This window comes from Peromyscus eremicus, chromosome 7 (genome assembly GCF_949786415.1).
Source record: "Peromyscus eremicus chromosome 7, PerEre_H2_v1, whole genome shotgun sequence".
NCBI lineage: Eukaryota > Metazoa > Chordata > Mammalia > Rodentia > Cricetidae > Peromyscus > Peromyscus eremicus.
This window is the reverse complement of record NC_081422.1, coordinates 4915876-4933994: the sequence shown is the minus strand read 5'-3', so window position 1 is coordinate 4933994 and position 18119 is coordinate 4915876. Positions and strand designations below refer to the sequence as shown.

General features: G+C 46.0%; 1 protein-coding gene across 1 annotated transcript in view; it reads right to left on the bottom strand.

Moving 5' to 3' along the window:
* The window catches only part of Mmp20 (matrix metallopeptidase 20), a 39215-nt gene extending 28000 nt beyond the window's left edge, over window positions 1-11215 (bottom strand). The window contains exons 1-2 of the mRNA XM_059266653.1: window positions 11093-11215; window positions 3538-3785 (exon numbers count right to left, since the gene is read on the bottom strand). Coding sequence (XP_059122636.1) covers window positions 3538-3785; window positions 11093-11215 — 371 coding nt within the window. The remainder of the gene's footprint in view (window positions 1-3537; window positions 3786-11092) is intronic.
* Between the last annotated feature and the right edge of the window lie 6904 nt (window positions 11216-18119).

Below are 18119 nucleotides of genomic sequence, written 5' to 3'. Positions count from 1 at the left end.
TCAAACAGGACACTATGGAGAGACCCAGAAAGCAGAGACAACCCTGGGCTTCTGAAAGTTTAGTTTTCGTTGTTATTTATTTGAGGGTTTGCTATCTCAATTCTTTATCAAAGGCCAACGAGATTTCCCCAGAGTTGGGGAGTAGCTTATGAGTGTCAATGTGTGTATGTGTGTGTGTGTGTGTGTGTGTGTGTGTGTGTGTGTGTGTATCTGTCTGTGTGCATGTGTGAGAGAGAGACAGAGGCAGAGGGATGCAGTTTCTTTTGAAAATTTTAAAATTTACTTTGAAAAATGTTTATTTTTATTTTATGTGTATTGGTGTTTGGCCTACACAAATTGTCTGTGCGCAATGTATGCAGGGCTCATGAAAGCCAGAAGAGGACATCGATCCCTCTGGAACTGGAGTTACAGATGATTGTGAGCTGCCTTGTGGGTACTGAGAATTGAACCTGGATCTTCTGCAAAAGCAGTCAGGTTTTTAACCTTGGAGTCATCTCTCCAGCCCCGTGTGTGCTTTCCTTGGAGAGGATGTGTTGGCCTAGAATGCACACTGGGTGAGACTTCAAGGGCTGAGCACTTCAGGAAGCCCCCGAGCGACAACGCAGGGGAGCACGGTGGTTTGGACACAGGTGTGTGCAAACAGAGCTGCCGGATCCCGGGGTTCCTTCTGCTCTGAAGCACATAGGTTGGGGTTCTGCCAGCAGGAAAAGAAGGTCAGGGAGAGAATTTCAGTGGGGACTCTGACTGGGCTGGAATAATGGTTACAGAAGCAGAAGGCAGATGTTCAGACTTTGGCGGCAGATCGGAAGCCTCTCCCTTTGGCTCCAGCGTCTTACACAGATTAGGTGCTCGGCAGGTGGAGGGACCGAGGCTAGATGTTTAAGGATGCTCTGGGACTCTCAAACTTTAGGATCCACAACAACTGTTTAGCAAGCTCGTTAAATGTACTGGTTTAGTCCTGAAACTTGTATTTTAGCAAGTATCTTAGGTTATTTTCATGCAGGTGATATGATTTGAACCAGCATACGAGACCAAAATCCTAGGGTACTCAAAAGAAGGACCAAAAGAGAGGATGGAATTTCCTCAGTTCTGGACTGTTTAATGATTTCAAAACATGGCACAGTATGGTCCTATGATTTAGGACCAGTTAGACAGCACCTCCTCATTCCCTCTTGTTACAGGCAGAGCAACTGTATCCTTGAGCTGATGATGGACACTGAGACAGCCAAGATAAAGGTGGAGAAAAGAAGAGAAGAGGAGGTGGAGAAAACCCTGACCCGGGGTCTACGGATTGAAAAAAAACATGAACTGATGGTAATCCTAGGCAATGTTCTTTGAAGACATGCTCTGCACTAGACAGGGTTCTAAGCACTTTTTAAGGTGGTATGTTGTGTAGGCCTCACAGTCCCGAGGCAGTGGTAATGATGGTGATCAAGGCCTGCACTCTGTGGTTAGTAGGAGCCTGGTCCTGCTCTGTCTGCCTTCAAAGCCTGTGCACAGGAGTGCTCTGCTGTGCTGTCCATTGTAATCATCTGGTGTTGTTACAAGATGTGATTCTGACACCCAGGAGCTGTAAAGCATCAAGACAGCCTCTAGGGTCTTGGAGAGGAGTGCTGGTGCCAGTCAGCTTGTCTGGAAGCAGGGATGCCTGGGTGTTGGGAGTTGTGTGGAGGAGTTTCGGGGCTGCATTATTTATCACAGAGTGTTACACATCGCCAAGTGTCAGGCTGTCTTGATTCATGTCACTGCTGTTAACTGTGCATAGTCACAGCCTAAAATTATAGGACACAGTTGAAGAAAATTATGAAAAGATGCCATGAATTTGCTTTTTTTTTAAGGTCTTAAGTTGTTTCTCAGACTGTGGTTAGCCCTCGCAGATGGCCGTGTTGTTTAGATTTCTTTGTTTTAAGCGCCATCTTGTGGACGGAGAGTCCAGTAGCAGTTAACAAAAGTCTCCGCCAAGTTCTCCTTTCCTGTGTCCAGTTCACAGTTTGTCAGAATGGGTCAACAGCCTACTTCCGCAGGGAACAACGCGCTGGCCTGCATGGCTTGCTGGTTTCTGTATTGTAAATAGTGACCGACTGTCAGGGATGCCGCATTGGCAACAGTCAAGAGGCCAGTTGTGGAGTGTGGAAACTAATCGGGTCAAACAGACGTGGATAAGCTTGTGAATCTAGATGATGGCAAAATGCAAAAGTAGGAAGTAGTACGTTTTGGTTATCTTTGTTTTAAAATACAATTTAATTGTAAAGTTACATCATTAATATAGTCATTTCTTAGCAACAAGGACATGAAGTTCTTGGAAACATAAGAACAGACCCCAGAATTCCTGCCGTTGGAGTTGGTTCCTCGTGTGGTAAGGAAGGTGCTCTGCTCCAACCTGCTGAAGTTTGCAGCAGCCCAGCCCCTCCTCATCTCCAAATTTCATCCAGGTGGGCTGATCCTGGGAATGTAAGCTGATCCAGATCCTGGCCTTCCCGGTACCTAGTTCTTACTGCTCAGACTGCCCCCCCCCCCCAGCTTCGGTTCCCACCACTCCGTGCTGCGCACTCTGCTCAAGTTTCAGAACTGTGCTTGGGCATTGGGACTGAACTGTCACTCAGCCCATCTCACTCAGCTTGGTTGATGGGTTTTCTGCTTGGAAATGGCCTAAGTTCTACAAAAATCTACAAAAACCACCCAAAGCTACACCACTGGGGCCTATGTGAGGCACAAGCATGACAGTGTCACTTGCTCCCTTCAAGCCCACTGAGGCTGGGCACTTTGGGTGATGTACTTTGGTCTAACCTGTGAATGAGGTCTAACCTGGATTGGCTCAAGGAAGCTGGAGTGGGGGATCTGCTCTCCATATCCAGAGCCAAAGGGGGAGGGACAAGCGCCTTGGGGTGGGTCTCCTCAGTCTAAAGATGCCAGGTGTGGGATGGGGCTTGGAGTTGCAACTACCTTCAACTCAGGGTCAGGTGTCACTTCTGTATGGCAGGCCAGCTGCCCCCACTGCTGCCCCAGAGCCCACTGAGGCCTGTGAGGACACCTCTTTCTCCTGTTCATGTCTATCTCCCCTAAGACTAGAAAGGAGAAAGATGAGTAGTTCACCTTTACACTCCATAAACTGAGTGTCTACAGTAGCCAAAGTCATCAGGAAATAATCTGTGGAATCAAGGAATGAATTGTGTTAACGCGTCTTTTGCAGTGTGTGTGTGTGTGTGGGGGGGGGTAGAGGCCAACCTTCAATGTTGTTTCTCAGGAGACATCCACCTTGTTCTTCTGAGGTGGTCTCTCATTTGACTAGTTCAGCTGGCCAGATTAAAAGGTTATCAATTTTACCATGGGTTACTTAACTCGAAACTAAGAGTTGTTCCCAGCTGATCAGGTCTGTAATGGGGAAGGTGGACAGTTATCCTGAGATTAGAGTTTTCAAACAAACAGCTGTTGCGGATTCTGCCTTTCATACAGATCAAAAGGAAGAGAGCTTGGAAAGAAAAGAAGAGGGTGAAGTGTGTCTTTCTCTTTGAATTGGGAAAGACTCAATCTCATTACCTGTATGTCAAAATATTTTTTTTCCATTTGGGTTCACCTGGGAAGAGGCGGTAGTTAGCCACATCAGGAACTCCACAGCGAGGCCTCTTGATCACGTTCACTGTATTCTGGTCCAACTTCCCAGTGACTTGGAGGCCGAAGAAAGATTGTAGCTCCTTAATCTTCCTGACCATGGGCTTGCCTCCTCTTACCACCATCTCGCCAGCCTGAGGGCCTCCTCTCTGTGTGTAATACTTGTCAAGGTATTCCTGAAATGCAGAGGCAGGCTGACACATCCGTGGTGTGCTTGGAGAACACTCCTACTCAGCTAAGATAGGGACAATATTCTGATGTAAAAGTAGGGTATATATTCTTATTTAAAAAACTTAGACATATTTGCATAGATTAAACAGGTATATCCAAAGTTATTAATGATTACCTTTAAATACTAAGGCTTGTAGGCTGTTATCCCCACCCCCCTACAGCTTTTGGGTGTGTTTGTGGTATACACATGTGTGTGGGGGTGCACTTGCTTATGTGGGCTCATGTGGAGACCACAGGTTGATATTGGCACGCCATTCCTAATCACATGGTGTAGAACACATAACACATAATGTGAAATGAGTGTCTTTCCCCAAGAGGACTTGCACTTCAGCCTCTCATTAGACACAAAGAGGGCAACTAGATCTCGTGAGTTGTGGGTGACCTTTGTTTTCATAGGGTGGGTTTCCTGATCAGGTTCGCTACCCATTGAGGCAAAGAAAAGAAGCCATAAGGTACTAGGCTTCTTGCATATGAGGCTCAGGGAACATTCTGGAACAGGGGGTGGAAAGATTGAAAGAGACAGGGTCCTTTGGACACAACAGGACCACTACCTGTGACAGTTGTGACTACCCAAAATCCGTCCAGTCAATATTCCAGCATGGATACAGGAGCAGCACACGAGTCATTCCCTAGCTTAGGTATAGACCAGTGATGGCTGCTGAGGGAAGGAGGACCATTTTCTTTAGGGGTATGACTCCTTGTAGGTTGACCACATTCCAGTGGGTGGCCCTGTGCCTCTGTGCATGTGAGTAGTGCCAATTAGATCCAGAGGGTTAAAAAAAAAAAGGAGAGAGAAAAGAGGACATGAAGCTGGGAGTGAGACTTGGCAAGAATCCAGGAGGGGTCAGAGGGGAGCAGTGGGGGATGAATATGGTCAAAATATATTGCATACGTGTATGAAATCCTCAAAGAATTAAGAAAAAATATTAACCCCCTCCCTAAATGATCAAGTTTCACCCACACATACAGACTTCAAACCCCTTAGGATACCTTGTTCGCCCTGTTGTGGACGTTAGACTGGGATTAGGGTGGCCTGAACTGCACAGGGCTGTACATATTGCAAGGTTGAGGCCCATATTTGGTCCAGGAATTTCCCCTGTCCAATGCAGCTAGAGATTTAGAATCTTATATTTAGTTTAGTTGATTATTGATTGTATGTGTTGTATTATATTATAAAAAAAATTATGAATAAATAAAATATTTATTTCCATCTTAACCATAGATTTAATTATCCATAAATTATGCCATATATATATATATATATATATATATATATATATATATGCAAACTTCATTCTTTATAATAGGGGTGTACTTCTACTTCTTTTAGTGCTGGGGAGTGAACCCGGGGACTTTGGCTTGCTGTGCAAGTGCTCTGCTGCTGTGTTGTGTCCCACCTACAATGTGTGACTTGTTAGGAAGATTATTATATATCTATGTGACACAAAACTAGGTCCATACTAAGATCATGTTTTTGGAAGGTAAATATTTAATGGCATAGAAAATGCTCTCAATGGAGCAGTGCACATAGAGTGAAACAGAAGAGCAATCTCTGTCAGAACCCAGCAATTTCAGAAGTTAAGTGCATGCCGTGAACAGTGAAGGGAGGCGGGGATGTCTGAGTGCCAGTGTTGGCTGTCTGTGGGCGGGGCAGTTGCAGACTAGTACTTTCCCTTTCGTGCTCTCTATACCCACAAGTTTTTTGTGGTGAAGTTGGCTGTTGTTATGTTCATGCTCTATTTCCACATTCCCGTCCTGCTGGTAAGAGGAGGTGACTTTGCTGGTGATCCCCCATCAGGAAGTTTAGCTAAGGAGCTAGAGGGATGGTTCAACAGTTAAGAGTGCTTGATGTTCTTCCAGAGACCTGAGTTTGGTTCCCAGCACCCAGGTCAGTGGTTCACAGCCACCTGTAACTCCAGCTCCAGGAGATCTGACTCGTCTTTGGGCCTTTGTGAGCACACACATATGTGGCACACACTCATACAAACACATACACATAGATAAAAATAAATCTGAAACTAATTTTTTTAAGTTTAGACCTTTCTATGGATGAGGAGCTCTGACACACGGGGTGATTCTGGCTCCACCCCATCTGTGGCAGGAGTTTTACGGGGTTTTTTGTTGTTGTTGCTGTTGCTTGTTTTTTCTTTCTTTTTGAGGATGAAGCCACGTGGAGGCCTTCTGGTTGTGCGCGAACTGATGCTGTGGCAGCTTGAGTAATGTCTCCGTTACACTCCTTGGAGAACGGAGAACTGCATCTAAGACCAGATGCTCTATTTCTGAAAGGGTTTCAGTTTTGAGTATCCCCCCCCATGTTTGAGAATGTGCTGTACTCAACATTCTGATGTCTGCTTTATGAGATGTGACCATAGAAGGGGAATATTTATGATAAATTAGGCAAAACCCATACTTACTGCTATTATATTAAAGTGCCATAGTCACCAACAAGGGCACAGGGAAGCCAGTGGGAGGTTTCCAAAAACTCAACGATCAAAAGAAATAACACATTTGTACACTGGGCACCCCCCTAAAATCAATGCAAAAAGCCCTAAAAACCCTCAAAATTTTAAGTGCTAGCAGGATCATATTGGGAAGGAGTAAATGACGACCGGAGACTCCCACCCCTGGCATGGGGGGGGAGTCAGTGTTCTCACGGGTGCGGTGCCTGGCAGGTTGGCCTTGCTTCTCGGGATGGCCCCACACCTGCGAATGCACGGGGAGCACTGAGTGACTCAGGGGGCCATTTTAAAAAAGACAAAGTGTGAGTTTGGGGTGAGGAATGTTGACAGGATCTGGAGGAGCTGGAGGGCGGGGTGAATATGGTTGAAATACATTGTTTGCATGTATAAAATTCTCAAAGAATAAATAGAAAGTTTAAAAAAAAACCCCAAACCTCAACACCAAAACCAAGCCCTTGCTTGCCTTGTCCAAAGCCCTGCCCTGAGTAACGGGGAGTTAGTTATCTGAAAGCTACGGACTAAAGTATTAACGGTGCTGCATGCTGATTCTAGATCTTCGGCATTTCTTTTCCGATTATAGTTTTTATGTTTTCTCCTATGAATCTGCACAATCTTTATAACATTTTCTTTTCCTTTAAAATATGCACAGGTTGCCAAACCTGTAGTGTTAAAAGTTTAAGGCTGAACTTGGTAGATGGAAGTAGAGCGGCCAGTTTCAATGAAATAGACTCAAAGGTTATTCCTACTTAACAAAAAGACAAAACTCTGTCACTGAAACGGCATCAAGGAGAAGGTGGCTTAGTGATTTCCTTGGGTATAGAATGAAATGCCGCTTCTGGGGACTGCCATATGATCTAAGTTAGCGAGAGCCTAGCACTCTGGGGACTTTCTTGCCAGAGTTGTTGACAAGGCGTTGGCATCCATTCTGGAGTCAAGATTTGGCAGTTAGAGGTACACTTAGAACTGTTCTGTTTTATAGGCCTCCACTTTCACGCTGTCCCGTTGACAACTCCCCACCCTCTGCCCCTCCCTGTAGTTAAAGTCACTAAGTCTTAGCATTCGCTTCAAGCAGTCCTCTACCCACGTCTATTCTAGTGTTTGACAAATGGAAGTGACGGAGGCCGGGAGGGCTTGCTTCTGCTGACTAGTGGTCCAGGCTCCTGCAGCGTCTTAGGACATTTAGAAATATTCCTCCTGAGTGTCACCGGTCTGAGGAATGACCAGGGTGTGCTTTCTCCAACATTCCCTCTATCTCTCAGAGTCACCGAAAGAGATTCGTAAGGACTTTGGTGTTGTCTGAGTGCAGGCTATACACAAACAGCCCAGGGAAATTCTTTGAATTCCGCTACTTTAGCTTTATTTTGCCAGCTCCAGCCTTCCCAACTGTCTTACCTACTGATCACACCAGTGTGAGGGTAACAATGTGTTTCTTTAACAAAAGAAATGGGTAAGGAAATGATAACGTACCTGTATTCAGAAGTGATTGTGATTTTTTTAATAATTAAAATATTTCAAATATATATTTTTATTTTATGTGTATGTGTGTGTTCCTGAGTGAATGTATGTGCCATGTATGTGAAGGACCTGTAGAGGCCAGAAGAGGGTATCAGATGTCCTCAAATTGGAGCTGCAAGGTAATTGTGAGTGGCCATGTGGATGTTGAGAACTGAACTCTGAGCCAACTCTTTAGCACCTATTTGTAACTCTTTAAAATAAAGTTATAGAAATAGTTTAAAAGTCAAAATGTTTTTATGGTATAATATTCAGCGAGATAAGTAGAAGCCAAAATTTAAAGATAATAACAATTAAAAAATTCTTTAATACAGAAAAGGAAGTGGTATCAGTGGTTCCAGAATCTAGGAGTCTCTTTTGGATGGCTTAACTTTTCATGATCATGTGTAAATGAGAATTTGTACTACTTTTAGAGACACTTTAGAAGCTTGTTTTCAATGTTATGTCAACACTACTAGGTAGTCCCCATGTTCCAATAGGGAGAGGTAATGAGTTTTGACTTCATGACACTGTGAAGGTGATGCCCCCTCAGTACAAACCACTCTTCAAAACTTCCCTCACAGTCTTCCTCGGCTGGCAGTACGTGGGGAGGCTCTGCCTCTGGATCCTGAGCCTCGGCCCTGACCACAGCTCCCAGCCACACAGTGGCAAGCTGGACACCAGCCAGCTGTGCTGTCCAACAGTGGCTTTGATAAGCTCTTGGACTCTTGTATTGTGAAGGTCATGAAGATTCAACACCACCATAAACCAGGAAACTATTTTAAAAAAACAAACCCTAAAATAAATCGTGTGTGTGGTGTGTGTGTGTGTGTGTGTGTGTGTGTGTGTGTGTGTGTGTATGCGCGCACTGCCGAGGACTGAATGAAGGACCTCGGGCATGTTAGGCAAGTGCTCCACTATTGAGCTACATCTCCAGCTCAGTTCATAGTGTATCTACAGTCCCGTTCTGTCATTTCAAAGCCCAAATGCAGATTAACAAACCAGAATTTAAGGATACAACTAGACATTAAATAAATTAAACAAGAGCTATTTAAGCTCTCAAATGCAGATGTTTATGTCTGTGGGTTTGGGGACCCAGGTGTCTGGAGTTATTTTTTAGCTAGTAATTTAGAAAGAAAAGAACAGTGTGGAAGATGCTTTCTAGTTGCCCATGATCTAGTGACCTCTTCCAAAGTCTCTTAGCTCTAGTCACACAATGATTGCATCCCACACTCCTCTGTGCTGAACTCCTGCACTTGAGGATGCTTTTGCCAGCCTGCTCTGTCTCCAGGATTTTCTAACTCGTTCTACAGTTGAGGTTCATCCCAGATGTGGCTCTCCCTGAGAGGCTTCCCCGGACAGCCCCAGTCAGTCAGCCTCTTTCCAGTATCGCTTCCCACTCTCTGAAACAAGCTCGTGCACCTGAGTGACATGTTTGCCTTCTCACCTCAGCCTCGCTCCTGTCCGTCAGCGCCGTGAGAGCAGAGACGGGCTCGTTCTTCTCACCCACGCTTTGCCCAGAGATGATCGGTAACAATATAAACTCCTTGTTTACATCTGTGATTCTATAAGCTCACAAAGCTGGTGGGTGTTTCTGTAAGCTACAAGATGGTACATAAGTTGTTTCTAGTTTAACATGAGAGTTCTGTCCTCATCTTTGTGGCCTCCTAAAGAAAGTGCTCTTTCCAAAGCAGATGCCTGGGCTAGCTGCAACAGGAACCTCTGTGTGCCCAGTGACAAGGGATGGACAAGTTTCATGATCCCGAGGGTGTTACAGAGACTTGCTTAGAGAGAAGAATAAGGATGTCTAGCAGCCCCAGCCTCAGTCACACTGTTCCTTTGAAATGTGCCCCCACCCCACCTGGTCACACCAGTAAAGATGGCTTCACCAAAACTTTGACCTTAGTCCTATTTACAGTGGGACCGTCTATTCCTTCGGTAAAGGGCTGATTTTTGGTTCTGCAGACCGTAGTCAGCCATTATAGCACAACAGCCTGTAATCTAATGGTCTGGCCAAGATTGGCAGGTAGGATGACATTCACCCAAACCCTGGACCAGAGTCAGAACCTCCCACTGGCTCAGATCTGTTCTGGCTGAGCACTACCTGCTGTGTGTGTGCCAGGAAGTGGGTATCACAAAGCTTTATGGTTTCTGAACTAGAGCATTAATCTGGAGGTCTGGAGGGGGAAGGACATTTGGAAGGAGAGGACCCACAGAGAGTACCAGTACAAGACAATTTACAATTTTAGTGCCTGGAGCTACTTTGAATTGAATTCATCTACACATGGGCTGTAGTCAAAGAAAGTTCAGCTCAAGTGGGCATCTAGTATTGATACTGGCATCCACTGTGGAGCTGAACTTGCTTATTTATATGCAGGGCAGTTTTTGCAAATGCTCCCTGAATTCTCTCATGCTGTAAGAGAAACCAATCGACTGGAATGGGCGAGAGGCCAAACACCTGGTAGGGACAGTCCAGGGAGCCCAGGTGACAGGATCTCCAGCCTCAGCTGACAGGACAGCAGCCCCAGGCGGAGATGGAATCACAGGCATGCTGTAGTTTCGTTAGACTCCCACGAGAGGCCCGGGGGCACATCTACAACACCTTTCACTATAGCTAGCAATCTGTCATAGAAATTCGTTCCTACAGGTCAAGAATCACTATTCTCCTTTAACAGACTTTCCTGCATTTGGGATGATTTTCAGCTATGAAATATTTACAAAATTCTGATATATAATTGATTGTTTCAGACCCCTCACACCACAGTAGGTTCCTTCATATCACAGTCAGGTGCAAGAGACCACAGGGGGAAAGGGAAGTTGGGGTAAGGGTTGTGGAGAAACACAGCTTAGGGAGGAAAGACTCTCTGATGAGAAGGAAGCTTGGCCTACCTTAAATTCTGACCAAGGTTACCTTGAGCACAAAAGTCATGTTTCAGAGTGTGAACCTAAGACCCCCTTTCCTTGTGACTGCTGAGCACTCAGCATAAAATTCCCAGTCTTTTTATTTCCGATCTTATTTTTCCTTAAATACTTGCTTTTGAATTTTGTATGTTTTATAACCCCACTCCAGTTCTGCATTATGTGATACACCTACACAGACAATTATCCAGTCATTAATGCATCCATGGAACACACGCACCCGATAAGCACCAGACATGAATCTTAGATGGTGCGGTTCATCAGGCTTCTGTGGAGATTAAAATGACTTTCAAAAAGAATACATTTTTGTTGACTGTTTCTTTGTGCCCTGTTGGATGTTCTGGGTTAGGAGAAGGATGAGGGAATGGGGCAGAGTCACAAACCTGTGCGAGGTGGTAGCTGCTCCTGAAGGTCCTGGGGGTGGATGCAAGTAGGGTGGGGGTTGCAGTGGCAAACTTTAGTGCTGTGACAAGGACAGCGAGGCCAGAGGCTGGTAAAACCTTCATCTCTCGGTCGCTTGGCAATCCTATCGGCCCGGGGGTGGCAGGCGTGCACATTTGCACCTGGACCGGAGTTGGTTTTATAGACTCACGCAGGTCTGGGCCCCGCAAGTGATGATTCATGTCTCAGATGGTAATTACACAGCTCGTTTCTTTCCCTGATGACGGGGTAACAGCCGTGCACAGGGATCAGGGAAAGCTTCATTCTTTGTGACTGACCGAGTCATAAAGGAGAGAAATGGTCACTTTTAATGGTGCTTGTTAACTATGCACACAAATTGGGTGATTTGAATCCCACCCAACTGAAACATTTGGTTAGTCCTACTTTTGTACCCCTTTTGATTCTGATTATAGAAAAAGTAGGGGCCAGTGACTCTAGGCCTGATGACCTGGGTCCCCAGGACCCACGTGGTGGGAGGAGAGAAATGATTCTCCCAAGCTGTCCTCTGAGATCTCCATTCATGCTGTGGCACCTTCTGCGTGTACTCCATGAATACATAAGTAAATAAATGCAAGTTTAAAAATGAGAAAAGTTAAATGGTTAAACCATAGTTGGATTATAATACAGTTGAGCTGTCTACACATTCATGCCAACCTCCAGCATCCTGTATCTGCATCTCCCACGATGTTCCTCAGGAAAGACTGTGGCAGCCACTGCTGCTGTTGGTGGTTCTGAGACACACAAAGTCTTGAGTCATCAAGGTGACTTTCCACGATACCATGCCTAAAAGGGTAGAGAGTGAACCCACAAATACCAGAAGGCTTTTCAGTGAGATAACACCAGAGTTATGTCTGTTAACCATAACAAGACAAAACCTCCCATTTTCAGTGCTTCCTGGTTAGTTAGGAGTCGTATTTGTGTGTGCATGTTCATGTGTGCAGGTTCAGATGTGTGTATTCATGTGTGCAGGTTCAGATGTGTGTGTGTGTTCATGGGTACAGGTTCAGATGCCTGTGTATGAGGAGCCCAGAAGACGACGGTTTTTTTGAAACGAGGTTTCTCACTGTCATGGAGCTTATAAAAGAGCCAGGGTGATCCACCCTCAGCTCTGGGTTTACCAGTGCATGCCACCTTGCTTGGCTTTGCTGTTTGTTTGTTTAAGGAGGTTCGAAACCCTTCCTTCAGAGCCTGGCTCAGGGCTGCAGAGGCCCATGTGGTCTTTGAGGCCTCCCTGTTGCTAACCAGGCCTGGATTTTTCACATGGGTTCTGGGAGTGGAACTCAGGCTCTTGTGCTTCAGGCAAGTGCTTCACTTAAGCATCACTGGAGCCCCTGGGTCATATTCTTTAATCTGACTCTGATTTCAAACTAAAGGTGGCATGGAGAAAGGTTGGCAGGCCAGAAAGACTGGGATTAAATTGTAAGATGTTTCCTAGCAACGTGGGTTTGGACTAATGATTTAATCTCTGGGAGCATTAGTTGTGTGTTTTATATCTGCAAAGACCCACAACACTCTTCGAATGTGTAAACTCTTCAGTGTCACAGGGCATCACTGGCTACAGAACGGTATCAGTTAGTGCCACCTGGATTCCAGTGCCCCAGATCTGAGAAATGGATGAAGTCACCCTTGTTGGATTCAGAGACAGTGAAAAGCCAGGAATATATGAGGGAGAGAAACTCACATTTTACTTGTGATCAGAACAGACTTGGGACAGTGGCCAACTCAAACATACAGGAGACAAACATGAACCTCACCACATGTCCTCCCCACTCTACCTGAGCTGACTCCTCCCCGGCATGTCCTCCCCACTCTCCCTGAACTGACTCCTCCCCAGCATGTCCTCCCCACTCTCCCTGAACTGACTCCTCCCCAGCATGTCCTCCCCACTCTCCCTGAACTGATTCCTCCCCGGCATGTCCTCCCCACTCTCCCTGAACTGACTCCTCCCCGGCATGTCCTCCCCACTCTCCCTGAACTGACTCCTCCCCGGCATGTCCTCCCCACTCTCCCTGAACTGACTCCTCCCCGGCATGTCCTCCCCACTCTACCTGAACTGACTCCTCCCCAGCATGTCCTCCCCACTCTACCTGAACTGACTCCTCCCCGGCATGTCCTCCCCACTCTACCTGAACTGACTCCTCCCCGGCATGTCCTCCCCACTCTACCTGAACTGACTCCTCCCCGGCATGTCCTCCCCACTCTACCTGAACTGACTCCTCCCTGGCATGTCCTCCACACTCTACCTGAACTGACTCCTCCTTACTCTCCCTGAACTGATTCCTCCCCGGCATGTCCTCCCCACTCTACCTGAACTGACTCCTCCCCAGCATGTCCTCCCCACTCTACCTGAACTGACTCCTCCCCAGCATGTCTTCCCCACTCTCTATCTGCACTGACTCCTCCCCAGCATGTCCTCCCTACTCTCTATCTGCACTGACTCCTCCCCAGCATGTCCTCCCCACTCTCCCTGAACTGACTCTTCCCCAGCATGTCCTCCCCACTCTCTATCTGCACTGACTCCTCCCCGGCATGTCCTCCCCACTCTCCCTGAACTGACTCCTCCCCGGCATGTCCTCCCCACTCTCCCTGAACTGACTCCTCCCCGGCATGTCTTCCCCACTCTCTATCTGCACTGACTCCTCCCCTGCATGTCCTCCCTACTCTCTATCTGCACTGACTCCTCCCCAGCATGTCCTCCCCACTCTCCCTGAACTGACTCCTCCCCAGCATGTCCTCCCCACTCTCTATCTGCACTGATTCCTCCCCAGCATGTGCTCCACACTCTGCACTGATTTCCTTACTTTTAGCATGATTTAAAGTGTCAGCCACTCAGAAAAGAAGCTTTTCCTGAGTGATCCACCTCGGGGCTGGTAGCTCTGGCCTCAGGTCTCCCACACCAATGCATTTTGTAGCCAAGCAGCTCATGCATGTTTCTCCTTTGGGTTTTTTTTCCAACAAAAACTCCTTACCCCTCCTTCTGTGGGCAGCACACTGCTGTGGCTTGCCCTGGTGTGTACCTTGGACTGTAACTCTTTCCTCAACCTTGCATAAATTCTATTTCCTTGTAAGTACTTTTCACTCAGGGCTATTATTTATTCATTTTTAATTTTTTATCTATATATTTTTTTAAGCTTTGCCAGTTCAGATCATAATTCTGACTCATATGCATATGATCTGTCAGATTGATTCATTGCTTTCGGTTGTGATATTTTCATATTTAAAATAGGAGAAAGATACCAACTTAAAACGAATGGGGCAAATCATGTCTTTGTAGAGATTTTAGCACAGTGTGGGGAAAGTGTTCGTGCATATGAAGTCGGTTCTGCTACTTTTCCTTTGTTGCCTGGAGCCTGGTTGGCTTTTAATAAATGTGTTGGTGAAGGAACGGATGGAACACGAGTCTCTGATTCTCACGGTGTGGTTCCAGCATCACCCTCACCCGAGAACTGTTCAACATTTAACATATTTTCTGATAACTTCACACATGAACGCTATGTACTCAGATGAAATCCACCCTTTCCCAATTCAGCTCCTCTCAGATCACCACCACCCTCTTCCTCCCAAGTTCATGTCCTCTACAGTCTTTTGTTTTATAATGCACTGAGTACAATGGGTGCTGTCTATTTTTTTTAATTTTTAAAAATTACTGAAAAGTTTTTTGCACCCCGATAAGCCTCTTCACCAATGTAGCAATCCAAATTAGACCAAATCAGACTGAATTAGAAAACGTCCCCATTTAATGGGTAAAGCGTTCCCAGGTGATTCTCCAGCCCCCCAGAGAGGAGACAGGGACAAGAGACTGAAAAACCACCTGTCTGTTTCTGGGGGGCAGTTTAAATACCCTGTGAGAATGGTCTTGAACATCTCTGGGGGATGAGCTGTGTTTGGCGGGACTTTCTGAGAGGCAGGGTCTGGGCAGAGAGGTGGGGCTTCCACTAGAACAATTAAATTTTAAGTCTATTATGTATTTATTTATTTTTAATTGTTTGTTATTTTTATTTATTTATTTATTTTGGTGTGTGTGTGTGTGTGTGTGTGTGTGTGTGTGTGTAGAGGTCATGGGTCACGTGCTTGTGTGATGGTCAAAGAACAGCATGTAGGAATCAGTGTTCTCTCCTTCCATCATGTGGGTCCCAGGGATCAAACTCAGGTCGTCAGGTTTAGCTTAGCAACAAGCTCCCTTACCCACTGAACCATGTAGCCAACCTCACTCTAAGTCTTTACAAGCACTTCAGGCAATTCTGATGCATGGTAACATTGGAGAACCATTGGATTGGCTGAGTGAGCATAACCATGGGGTCTGAGGTAAAATAAGAAGAAAGTGTAAAAAAGATCAAGAGCACGTCAGTCACAAGAAGCCTTCAGTGCTGCTTTGGGTCTGCAGCCATGCATTTTATTGTGATGTCTATCGTTTGAAAGTCATCTGCAAAGTCTTCTGTAAACAGCTAATCACCAGTACCTCTTGGACCATGGGAGTGTGCAAAGGTTTCCTTTCGCGTTAGATGAATTCAAGGTTACACTCACAGTGTCTTCCTCTCCTTGTTCACTCTGCTGTCCTCTCCTGAATGGAAAAGGGAGCTGGAGCTACACCAGGCCACAGGTCTCAGGAACAACCGATTTGTTAGGTACTGACATTGTATTGATTGCATATCCTGGGTGAACAAGACACATCTCAAGAGAAAAAAGGAAGAAAATGTTGACTAGCCTCATTCAGCTGACTAAATTATAAGCGTCTTGATTGTTTGATAGTGAAAGCAATCCACTTATATTTGTTTAATGAACGAATGAATGAACGTACAGACTAATTATCACCTTTTGGTTTCAGGAAGGAAAAAAACACTACAACAATCATTCAAAATTTGTAAGCCCATGTGCCTTCCACAGCCCTCCTGATGTACCTTCACAGCAGCTGAAGTACAAGTCGAACAAGCAGACGGTCTTGACGCTTCCTTACTTCCTCCCTCAACCACACTCTAGTAATTCATCCTGACGACCCCAACAGAAAGCACCACAGGGAGGGCCAGATGACTCAGTTTGTTTTTTGTTGCCATGAAAACTGCAGACCACAATCAGTTTAGGGGAGGAAAGGATTTGTTTGCCGTACAGCTTACAGCCCGTCACCATCGCTAGGGCCAGAGCTCAGGCTGGGACTCAGGCAGGACAGGAGGCCCACCACAGAGTCGCGCTAAAGCGCTTGCTCTTCATGGCTTCTCAGTTTGCTTTCTAACATAGCCCCAGGCCTACAGGCTCGACACTCACCATTCACAGTGGCCCGACACATCAACCGTTAATCAAGAAGAAAATTCTCCACAGACACGCCCGCAGGCCAGTATGATGGAGCACTGCTCAGAGGAGATCCTGTCGTCTCAGGTGACTCTAGCATTGTCAACATGACAATAGTCAACCAGTATACCAGGGTTGCTGTGGAGGGGTGATGTTCTGAACTTCCGAGGACAAGAAATATTCTCATCTCTATCATGTGAAGAAGTATGGCAAACTCTACTTTGGAAAGAAAAGTGGAGTAAATAAGTGATATAGATACTATTAGAAGGCTCTGATATCCACCGTTCTACCTCTTGGTATGTATTATTCGTGCGTGTGCGTGTGCGTGTGTGCATGTGTGTGTGTGTGTGTGTGTGTTATGTGTCCTTCAACAGTCAGGTGTCTGGGCATGCCTCTGCAGTGTGTGTGTGTTGGGTCCATGGAAAGGCATGGAGGTTATGGTTGTCTTCCTTAAGTGAAGGGCACAGGTTTGTTACTTAGATAAACCTAGAACTCAACAATGATCAACCACTGTCCAGATTTGATAACAGTGACTGTTCTTAAATATCATGCTGTGTAAACCACATTTGGCTTGTGTAAGAGAATCTGTATTTTTGGGTGGATCAGAGAATTGCCAAAGAGTTGGAGCTCCAGTCTGGGAGAACCAGCAAGAATAAGGACAGTGGGGACCAGAGCTGAAGTGTGACTGGTGGGATCCTCATCTTTCATGGTGGACAGTGTCCCAGATGTACAGTGTGATCTTGTGGGACCCTCATCTTTTATGGTGGACAGTGTCCCAGATGTACAGTGTGATCTTGTGGGACCCTCATCTTTTATGGTGGACAGTGTCCCAGATGTACAGTGTGATCTTGTGGGACCCTCATCTTTTATGGTGGACAGTGTCCCAGATGTACAGTGTGATCTGGTGGGATCTTCATCATTTACAGGTGGACAGTCCCAGATGTACAGTGTGATCAAATAGGGTATTAGACATGTTGCATCCTTGAGAAACTGATCCCAGCAGAGAGTGCTTTTGTTAACACTGTAATGGAGAGGAAGCCAGGAGTTAAACCTCAGGGACAGCTCAGCTGGCTACTCCCCCGACTCTGAGCTTCCCTATTTGCTCTGATGTGGGCTAGTAACCACAGCTGGATGCTGTGAGCCTCTGATTTCACGATGTTTTGTTATCTGCCTATTGTGTCTCTAGCTACTTGTTAGTCTCTCTCTTACTTTTGCTTGCTACATACTTAACAGACCCACCCATTCCAAACCCAAGTCCAGCTCTCCTAGGTCATGCCGACACCTCCGGCAGGCTGTGCATTCTCGATCAATGTCCTTGTTTCACCGCGGCAGTAAAACTCTCTAAACTCAGGACTCGACACACTGTCCACAACAGCAGCTCTCTCCAGCCCACAAGTGGCCTCAAACCTCTTCCGGATCCTTTGGTTAATAACAGCTACTGAATACCAGACTTAAGGAATGCTTAGGGGACGGGTGAGCTGGCTCAGTGGGTAACGGCTCTTGAGTTCCATTCCCGGAGAGCACATAGCAGGAGAAAACCGGCATGTGCACATGCATGAACACATGCACACACACTAAGTAAATAAATGTAAAGTTCTGGGAAAAGAGGAGTGTTTAAAATTTTTTTGTTAAGAACATAGAGAAGATGGGTTAGTGGGTAAGAGTACTTGTTAAGCAAGCAAGAGA